At 39.0% G+C, this 11,331-nt stretch overlaps 1 protein-coding gene across 1 annotated transcript; it reads left to right on the top strand.

Annotated features, from left to right (window-relative positions):
- Positions 1 to 326: 326 nt before the first annotated feature.
- Positions 327 to 9,029, top strand: LOC134650123 (putative ATPase N2B). The gene is made up of 7 exons (XM_063504958.1): positions 327 to 950; positions 1,650 to 1,838; positions 2,038 to 2,279; positions 4,165 to 4,339; positions 4,496 to 4,645; positions 6,694 to 6,813; positions 8,900 to 9,029. Exons 1-7 carry the CDS (start codon positions 561 to 563, stop codon positions 9,023 to 9,025), a joined length of 1,392 nt encoding a protein of 463 aa, XP_063361028.1. The 5' UTR covers positions 327 to 560; the 3' UTR covers positions 9,026 to 9,029.
- The last annotated feature ends 2,302 nt before the right edge of the window (positions 9,030 to 11,331 follow it).

The raw sequence follows: 11,331 nt of genomic DNA, 5'->3' as shown, positions 1-11,331 counted from the left end.
ATAGAGTAAGAAATTAATCGAATTATCAGATTTGCTTGGTTATTCATTATCTAACGTAATTATTTTATTTCATTTCATAAATATATCTGGAATGTATTATATTCATACATGCTATTATACTTTAAAAAAAATGAGTACCCATTTATCTGATTTGGAAGTTTTGGAACAGAGGGCCTACCGCGAACCACGTTCGACGTGTTGCCTCCCTGTCACACTTACGTACGAATTTACAAATGCGACAGAGAGGCAACACGTCGAACGTGGTTCGCGGTAGGCCCTCAGATTTTTCAGTCAGCTGACATTGACGTTCACATATGACATTTCTCACTTATTTTCTAGTCGTGTCCATTCGATTTTATTAATAAAAAAGGAGAATAAAGCATGCTCCTAGGTTCATTTTAAGTATCTAATAAAGTTTGTCATTGAACATAGCAATAAGCAATGATATTTTATTAGTTGTCTTGCGTGATCACAATGTCATGGTCGTGCACGGTGATTCAGCTATGCAATAACTCTCGCAACTTATATAATGTGATAGATTCCTCATACCGCTCGAGCAGATGACGATGGCGATGTTCAAGAGTCAGTCTATTTTAGTTTCCGCCATAAAGCAGCACTGGAAACATTGTAGTCAATGCGTGAGGTTGTCGACGGAGGCTCAAACGCAAACTGCTAGCGGAGAAGGGCCCTTGAGCTTGTACGAGGCTCGAGTCGCCAGCGGCTCACTGAGTAAAGATGAACACCAGGAAACCGTGGTGCGACACTTAGAGCAACTCCATCAAGATGTTACCTCCTACCAACGGCCTGCGCTACAAACGCAAACATCGCTGTTCAATTTCTTCAAAAAGAAGGAACCGAACAAAATAATCGCACCTCAAGGCCTGTACATATATGGGAGTGTGGGCGGAGGCAAGACCATGCTCATGGATCTGTTCTATGAAACTGTGCCTGTAAGAATTGTTCCCATTTGTAGCAATCAGCTCTAATGTAGTGTAATCATTAATCATCCATCTGTCCTACATCTGGATGAGTCCAGTAAGTTCTAGATTTACCTTGTTTCATCTTCCCCGACTCACATGCTAAGGCAAAAGACGATTGTTAGCAACAAATACCTAATTACTTGTTTTCCACCAGAGATGTACCAAGCTCTGTAGTGTGGAAGAGATTTCATTTTTTTTTAACTTTATTTCAGGCTTACTCTCTTTGAGTTATTTCAGACGGTACTTTTTTTTCCGAATTGTCCTTGGCTGTTCAAAATGTTTTAGTATGAGCCCTTCTTTTAATTTGTATGTGTTTATATCACAAATAAAGATATTTGTAAAATATTGAAATTTTATAAGAGAGTGAAATATGTGATAAAACTTAAGAAAGAAAGTTCTGAGAACATAAAGGGTTTTGTACACCAAACATAAGTACACAGTAAAGCAGAAAACTATTTTGCCTTTTTGACTTAGCATGCCACTGATTTCCGGTGTAAATTTAATGTCTAAATCTGGTGATATGTACTATTTTTAACCCGCTAACCCGCTCCGTGCACCCGTGCCAGCTAGCGGACGCCCTATGTATTTGAAATATAATAGAGTTGATCAACTACACCTCATTTAAGGAACATTCATAAGAAACAGAGTGACAATAAATGATAATTTCAGATAGAATCCAAGCTCCGTGTTCACTTCAACTCGTTCATGCTGAATGTGCACGCTCGCATCCACGAACTGAAGATCAAGTCGGGGCGCGGCGCCAGCGCGTTCCGTGACGGCTCCCACTATGACCCCATCCCGCCACTCGCCGCTGATATTACTCAGGAGTCCTGGCTGATATGCTTCGATGAGTTCCAGGCAAGTGCCATAATGATGGATATTTCAGATGGAAACACAAGCTGAAGATCAAGTCGTTAATGTTTAAAAGTGTAATATTTTTGAAATAAATACTAAAAATTCCACTGGTCAAAGTTACGTTGAAATGGGCAAAGTAGAAAAAAAAATATTCTACTCAGTTTTGTGTTGTTACGATAACCCAAATCTATTTTTTCGCCAGGTTACCGATATAGGTGACGCCATGATACTGAAGCGTCTCTTCACGCAACTATTTGACAACGGTTGCGTCGTCGTGGCGACTAGTAATCGTCGCCCCGACGACCTGTATAAGAACGGGCTGCAGCGAAGCAACTTCCTGCCGTTCATTCCGGTGCTTAAGGCGCATTGCCAAGTGTTACAGCTGGATTCTGGAATCGACTATAGGCTGAGAGGCTCTGGATCGAAGTATAGCAAATATTTTCTGTGAGTTACCATTTCTTGACTCTCAGTGTTACTATCACGTCAAATTTAGTTGCCTGCTTCATCCTGCTTGCCTAGGATTCAAATATTAATTTTACACAATATAATGCTATATTTTTAATAAGTAGCGAAATCTGCTGTATAAATAAGTGTCTCATAAAGTATAAAGAAAGGATCCGGTCACCTACGGCCACTTCCCTGAACGTCCACCTTCCAAATTCCTTTATGGTCCATTTCCTAGTTCGTCCGTTTCCTTATCCGGCCATTTCCCCGATTGACCACTGTTGGAATTCCTTCTATGTCCAGTTCCCCGAACGGCCGCTGTAAAAATTCCTTTTTTGTCCAATTCCCCAAACGGCCACTACAAAATTTACTTGTTTGTCCAATTCCCCGATTGGCCACTACTACTACACTACTAAATCCTAGTACTTTCGATATCAGTTTACAAGTTTTCTGATATCTGTTATATTTATAGAGTGATCGCCTGGGCTACAATTAACGATTACACCCTGTATAGTTGGGTCCGTAGCATAAATTCGAAAATGAATTTTCCTAAGTGTAGGTACTGTACAATCACGGACTTAATTGAAGAGCCATTTTGGGTTCACTTTATATTGGACATTCATAGAGTACCAATTAAACAGAAGAAAATAAGAGTTTGAATTGAAACGTAAATGGCTGAACAATTTAATGAAATTAAGCGAAAGCCGCGTAAAAATCCTTTCAGTCGTTTTTGAGTTTATCGCGAACATACAGGCAGATGAGGTGGGGGACTTTGTTTTATACTAGCGATTGTTCAGAACAATTTTACTTCTTTTCGCTTATATTATAAAAAAGGTAAAAAAATCCAAAAGGTTACCTTTAGTTAAACCAGGGCTGACTAAAATTCCCAGGAATCATACAGGTTACCGGTCTTAACCCGTGAACGTCCGATCTTCTCCCGCTAAATAACGACTAAACTCGAAATTTGATCACTTGTAGCGCAAAAATGGATTATTGCTGGACGTTTTAAAAAATATGCGTCGACACTAGTAAATTTCATACTTGTTTAATCTGTCAGCTCCCACGGCTCATTAACATTCATCATATAATCATTAACATTTTAAGAAAACCTTACTAGATTTAAGCAAAAAAATAAACCGTGAAGGCTTTCCAATCAATAGAGAAATAGTCCGATCTTCGCCCACTGCACCTTAATGTTGAAATTGTAAAGGTAACTATTGGAAGATGGGCCTAGCTCCAATATTTTCAATAAAGACGATTTTACCCTCTGGGTTGGAAGTTCCGATGTCAGTTGCTTTCTTAAACTCGCACTCGCCAATTATTGTGATAAGGTTGCCAAGCGGACTCCAGGGTTAAAATGGTGCAGTAGCAATAAGCCGGGACAAACTCTAGAAGAATGTGAATGACCATCATCATTGATATTGTGCTCATTCAAAAGGATGCCTTTACGAGGAAGGTTGTCATATAGAGAAGTTCCCGTTTGAGGAAGTAGCCATAAGAGGAAAAGGCCGTTTGAGGAATTGGCCATAAGAGGAAAAGGCCGTTTGAGGAAGGGGCCCTAAGGGGAAGAGGCCGTTAGAGGATTGTGGCCTTTCGGGGAATGTTGTTTGTAAGAGGCCCTTAAAGGAAGTAGCCCATCGGGGAAGTGGCCGTTCATAATACTTGGCCTTAGAATTAATGTGGCCGTAAGTGACCGGATCCTAAAGAAAGAGTCAAACATTTGAACGACCATTCTTTTTTGCTTAACAATGTTTTGTTACAAATAAATAAATTCATACCGGATTGAGTTCAGCAAATTCTCCAATACACTCGGATTAGATGTGCCTCGGGATTAGAATAATTTTAAATTTAAATTTAATGTTTAAAACCTAAATTAAATTTTCAGAAATAGCGAACTGACGTCTGAAAGCAACGCTGTAGACAATTTATTCAAATTTCTGATATCCAAGGAAACCGACACCGTCAGGCCGAGAGTGATCAACATTATGGGAAGGAACGTGAAGTTCGCCAAGTCTTGCGGTGGCGTGCTGGACTCTACGTTTGAAGAGCTTTGTGATAGGGTAAGGTTATGGTTTTATATTTTGTTTTTAGTATAAGAAGGAACTTCGCAGAATTTTGAACATATTCAACTTCGTGCAAAGTTAGCTTAGAATGATTCTACCTCTGGGCAAAGTTAGATAATGGGCAATGTTGCAAACTTCTTTCCCATTTTCCAGCCAATAGGCGCGAGCGACTACCTGGTGCTGTCGAAGACCTTCCACACGGTGTTCGTGCGGCAGCTACCCCAGCTGTCGCTGGCGCGGCACCGCTCGCAGCTGCGCCGGTTCATCACGCTCATAGACACGCTCTATGACAATAGGGTCAGGGTACGTATCCGGTAGAGATGCAACGGATAGTTGTTTGGCCGGATACCGGATACCGGATATCTGGCCTGGACACTGGCCGAATATCCGGTATCCGGCCGCCGGATATTCGGCCGGCAGAACTATACCTAAATTTTGAGTTTTGCAGGTGCGCGTCGTGCAGGTTTCGACCTGTTTCGTAGTGAACGTTCACGCGGACACATTTCTAGGATCGTAACGAGTTTTATCATGTCATTACGTAGTAAGTTCATTTATAGACAAGTGCGCGCGCGTATTTTTGTGTAAACAAATAAGTGTATTGTGGGACATTGGTTACGTATTCATTTCTATCTACTGTGTCGTTAGCATTATGACCGTGACTGTTTTTTAGATTCCATTTTTTACCCCAAAATATGTTAATTTTACTATCCGGTATCCGGCCGGATAGTAGGTCACTATCCGGTATCCGGCCGGATACTAAAATAACGGCCGGATAGGCCGGATACCGGATAGTAACCGGATATCCGGTGCATCTCTAGTATCCGGTATTACATTCGCTCAGGGAAAAACTTTTATTCGTGATAAAACAACCAGAACAGAAGATTGAATTTAAGAATTACAAGGCCTTAAAATAGACTGATTGCGCGCGGCTTAGGCCATTATTGTGTGTGTCCCCACACGATGGAATCGGCGCCCATTCGGTAATGGACCATCATTGCCGCTGGTGTAGATGAGCCATAATGATAGTATACCTATCGTGTTAGGTAATTAATGTAATTATGTTTAATAACAAAATAGTACTACTTACAGGAAAGGTTTATGTGAGGAAGTGAGTGGCATAAACATCTTCGTCTATTCAAATGATGGAAATATATCATTAGTGTTATTTACGGCCGTTATAAACTTTAACGACACTTTGTTTACTTTTAACGTGTAGTTTAAGGGCAGACGCGTGTGTGCGCGTGTTTTTCCCCGGTGTGATACCTACGTATTGGCGTCATTGGTTATTTTTATTGTTTATCTTTAATTGTATTTGTAGAATAAATGATTCCTGTATTATTTTGCTGGAAGAATTGTATTGGAAATAATTAATTGTATAAGATATGTAAGGATTAAGACGAATTTAATGTAATGAAAAGAAAGAAGTAGATGTCGTTGTAAGACCCTGTCCATTATTAACTCTGGTTGTCAATAAATGACGTTTGGCAATTGAAGTATGTACCTACCTACAGTCAGCAGCAGAAGTTGCTAAGCGGACGAGGTGTTGAAAATGATCTTGACGCGAGTTTATTGTTAAGAGAACAAGAGCGTGCCAACGTAATTTTGAACACCTCGGCTAGGGTGTTTCATTTTCCCGAATTTTCGATTTTCATCTGATTTTGCTCGAATTCTGGTTCTTCCTGATTAGAAAATATTATATACCAAAAAAAATTAAAATCGGTGAATATTTAAAGGTTGCACAACATCAACAAAGTTTTCCCAAATAACCAACGACTTTACATCGGAGGGTAGAAAATGGTTTAAGCGGCTACCATCAAAGCGGTGAGTAGTGTGATACTGAACCTTTTACATATAAATCAATTTTAAAATTAGTAGTTAACATGGATTTTGGTTACTTGATAAATGTTCTAATTAAAATTTTTCAGTTTTTCCACCTGTTTCCAAAGGAAAAGTGGTTTTATCGTGTTTTGACGCAAAATTCAGTTTTTTCATTAGATTTTAGTATCAGATCATTATATTTTGTTATTAAAAAAAATAGTTAATTTTCACGCAATGTATGGGATTCTCCCTCCACATTTTCAATTTGTGCAACCTTTAAACGTTAATCGATTATTATGAAAATTGAAATAGATTGTTTTTAGAGCGGGGAGACTCGATTGGTGAGCAAAGCCAGGAAAAATATCACAACTTTTTTTCCTCCATACTAAAGTGAAACACCCTAACCTCGGCCGCTTAGCAACTTCGGCTGCTGACTGTACCACTATCACCAACACCATTGAAATCGGCTGTCCAACTTGGGAGCTCGATTTTGTACTACAATATAAACAACTGTTTGGCCGTGTTACTTACAGGTTGTGATCGCGGCGGACGTGGAGCCGGCAGAGCTGATCGCGCGTGAGGTGTCGTCTGTGGAGGAGCTCGGCGACGCAGACCGCGCGCTCATGGACGATTTGAAGATTTCCAAGGACTCGGTAAGATTACTGAACAACCACTATTGGGATAGTTTAGTTTAGTTTTGATATAGATACAATATCCACTAGTAGAAACATCAAAATTCGTGGTCGTGCCTAGGGCATGCAGTACCGGTCCCGGTACCAAGAATTTTATTTCCCGGTTCTGAACATGGCCGGAACCGGGATTCCCGGTTCTCAAGGCATCTTATGATTCTTTTTAAGAAATGGTTTGTGTTAGCGTACAATCTTTATGAATTACTTATTTCCATATGAACAATTTCATAAGGATTAATAAACGACTTATTTTATATAAAAAAGCACTTTTAGCGTTCCCACCTATTTTACGAAATTAACCGGCACACTTTGCCTCCGCCTGGGCTTAACACGGCCATAGTCGATGCACTCAGCACTATGACGGCACGGGATACAGGAGTTCAAAATTCAACCCGAGAATGGAATATTTTTTCATATAAAACCAAACCTAGAAGAAGAATATTCGAATAAAATAAATAAATAATATCCTACTTGTGATTTAAAAGTTGTTTAAAGATTATGGCTTAATTCAAATGTGTAGATAGACACCTTATTCGTCTAAATAGGTGTAATTTAGTAGCTTTAAGGCTCCATTGGGACATATGACACAAACATACATAGATTGCTAATATCATTAGTCCTTTATGTAACCGGCATAAAAGTACTGAACGATGTTTCAGATAAAAACAAAGTTGAAATAGAAAACTTGGTGATTTTTTACAAATTACCACTTTACTAGGTTAGTTTGTCGGGTTATTTTTGGGTCCTCCGTTTGATATCACCATTATTAAAATGTTATTTAATGTCCCGAACTAAAGTACTAAGACAACTCCTATTGAAATGGGAATAAATACGCATACTGATGAGAACCGGGAAGTACCGGTACCGGGTCTTTTGTACCGGTTCTTTCGACACTATAATATTCCCGGTATTTCCGGGAATTTTAGAACCGGGAATTCCCGGGAGCATGCCCTAGTCGTGCCATATTAAATAATGGCGAATTGTCATCCAGATTGTTATTTTGAGGTTACGTATACTTACAACATATTAACAGATACAATTACAAGATAATGTGTGATGGTTTGGTGACCATAATTTTTGTATAGTGTAAATTATCACTGGTTTAATTTTGATGACGGTGGATCGGCAGTAGTTTTTTGATATTTCGCTTCTTCTGTGCCATGGTGGGCAAAGTTACGTTGAAAAGGCAAAGTTGGCAATTTCAATCGTACATTATTTAGTAACCAAGAATTAAAGAGCACTATTATTTTTTCCCAGTCAATCATCTCGGCTAATTTGAACTGTATTTGGTATTTAGAATAAAATAGAATAGAAGATGCTTTATTTAAAAACGCTTAATTGAAACAACTAATAACAACACTGACATAGATTGGTTATAAAGCGTTCCTGAAATGGTCTCCACTCAGCTTCATGTCAAGGAACCTTTGAAGTCCCCGACGCTGGTCTTCCGTGGAAACCTTTTCGAGAGAGCGCAACTATAAGCTATACAATTTAAATTAAATAGAATACTACAGCTATACAAATTAAATTAAATATAATTTATAGTGCGTCAAGCAAATCTTGTCAGTAGCAATGTACTGCAAATTAAAGTAGGGTAACACCATGTAACACTCAAAGAGCAGAATTGCTCTAGGAAAAGCAGCAATGTACATCGAACCAAAACGTGTTTATTTTTCCGCCCTTCATACGTCAGTTTGAGTGAATTATCATAACCTCAAATTTTAGTAATGTTTACCGTCAACGAGCATGATTGTACATTGTAGGCACCTTAGCTTTGCTTGAGGTCATGCATAATCTTGGTATTTAATGGTGACAGCAGAAATTTCTCTTGAAATAGAAACGATTCAGAATGTAAACAATAAGATGATAGCTGTCATTCACGATCTACATTCCACAGATAACACACAGATGACACGCGATTTTGGAATTATTCGAACACAGTGTTGCTAACCCGCGATTTTTCAAATTTGCCGCCTTTTACTACTGACAAGATTTGGTTGATCCAGTATAGTTAAATTATTAAGACTACTGATCCACAATCTATTGACAGGAGGACGCTCGGGCGGCCATCTTTACGGGCGAGGAGGAGATGTTCGCGGTAGACCGCTGCCTGTCGCGCCTCATGGAGATGCAGACCCACGAGTACTGGGACAAGTGGGGCTCCCACCTCGGCTAGTGGGACTGGGCCGGACCCACCTGGCCCCTATTTCACCACGGTGACAGTTGCGACAATTGTAAACAGAGATCGGACAGATTGGCGTCATTGCTCGCAATAATGTGGACATGACTCCAAATTTGATTAAATAATTAATCATTTAATTAATTTTTTACCTGAGATTTAATTTTGTTCCCTAACACTGATTTAAACTTTCACGATTTTTACACATTATTAAATTATACAACGGGACTTAATCGCGTATCTAAGTTTTAAGATTTACCTCCGACGTTTCGAGGACGGCGTTGTCCCCGTGGTCTCGGAGAAGACTGGCTTAAGTTGACATCAGCATCGTCTAACCGCGCGAGTTTTTCGAACTACCCGCACTTGGTCTTGTTTATCCGCTTGAACGTTTTGCGCACTAGGGATGTCACTCTGTCGACACACAACACTAACGATATTCGATTTATCGACTGTCGATATTCGTTTACGCTTACATTTACTAATGACTGGATTCCATGTGGATGAGATCTTGAAACCCTCGTCTCGAATGAAATTACAATGTTTTTTGATTTCCCTGTTTTTGTTCCCTAGTCAATAAATAGCACTTAAATATATTTTTGATATAAAAAATAAGTACCTACAGAAAATTTGGAAAACATACTGATTATTTTTTTAAATAAATTTACATTATAAGAACTCTTTGTGTTATTTATTGATTAGGAATCAAAATTAAACCTCAGGTAAGAAATTAATTAAATGATTAATTATTTAATCAATTTTGGAGTCATGTCCACATTATTGCGAGCAATGTCGCAAATTTGTCCGATCTCTGGTTATAAAACATCACTGTTGCTGATCGTCCGATGCTAAACGGTTACCGTAGCCTATGGGGGCCTGTGACGTCAGTAACAGTGATGTCGACAATTGTAGCACCTGTCACTGGTGGAATAGGGGCCTGGGGGCCTAGCCGAGATGACGAGCGGACATCGATAAACGAAAAGAAAAAATGTATCGGGATGACAGATGCTACCAGTCGAGTGACTATTTCCATACATTAAGTTTTTTATCTACGTTTGTCATCTTGGCTAGGGCCCTTGGGGTTTTTTCCGGTCGGTGCCACTGACAACCATACCCCGGGGTTTTGGGCGCGGGAATGATTTTGGGTGTTTATAACTTTGCTTATTGTAAAATAGTTACCAAACTATGAATTAAAAATAAGCGGTAAGCTCCAAACCAAGTGTTTAGAAATGTTCAAGTAGTTTTGAATGTATACCTATTTTTTGGCTTGTATAAAACATTCCCGCACCCAATACCCCGGGGTATGCTGATAAATTATTACCTGTTATGAAAGATACTACCACACTACATTTAGAAATTACAATATTTTCAAAAAAAAATGGTGCTACTGGGAATATTTTCCCATCTGTTAAGATAATCACCACATTCGTCACGGTTCTCAGTATTTACCAATGATAGTAAATAGGGAAAAAATACTAATTGTAGTGTTAATTAGACGGCATAACCTACTTTGGTTACTACTTACTAGTTAGTTCTGTGTATCCTACTTTTTTAGAGGAAACTAGTACTAGTAGTAAAGCTCCTATTAGTTGCAGTTACCCATAGGAGACGCGGTCAAGCGGTCGCCATTTTAAAAATGTCACTTATAAAATCAATCGCTTTCAATTTTGATATTTGTGTAGAAATCGAGAACCTGTGGGACCTTTATTTGTGGTTGTTTAAGAGCCAACAGGAGTGGTCATTTCTCCATACAAACGTACTCGACTGTTTCCTCCGTGGGTTTTGAAGCTAGAGCAATGATTTTTTCAACACAGATTAATATTGTCAATATCTGTGTCGGACCGTTTTGCTTTTTTTGATATTTTTGTTTTTTAAGGCGCTTAGAGCCCTACATAAATGGCCAAAATGGCCTAATTGACTATGCCGCAATGAGGCGCGCTATTCAAAACTGATATCAATTAGCCAAAAAAGCAAAACGGTCCGACACAGATAATGTCATAATCATTTAGATTTCCAAATTTGGTTACGATTGGTTTAGTTTTGGAGGAGGAAACAGTCGAGTACGAAACCTCGATTTTTGAGATTTTTACGCAGGATTTTTCGCCTTGTCCTTATCGCACCAGTTTTAGGAGCCGCTTCCGTTAGCGAGACGGTTATATTTACCTAAAATATTTAAATCTCAGCTCCTGTTGGCTCTTAACTGTAAAGAATGGATTCTAACTCGTAAACCATTGTAATGTCAAAGATTTTACTTCCGACAACGACATTTTTAGCACTTTTGACGACATTTTTAGCCATTACATTTT

Source organism: Cydia amplana, chromosome 8 (assembly GCF_948474715.1).
Source record: "Cydia amplana chromosome 8, ilCydAmpl1.1, whole genome shotgun sequence".
In the NCBI taxonomy this organism is placed as follows: domain Eukaryota; kingdom Metazoa; phylum Arthropoda; class Insecta; order Lepidoptera; family Tortricidae; genus Cydia; species Cydia amplana.
Note: the sequence above shows the minus strand (reverse complement) of the source record. Positions and strands in the feature narration are given on the sequence as shown.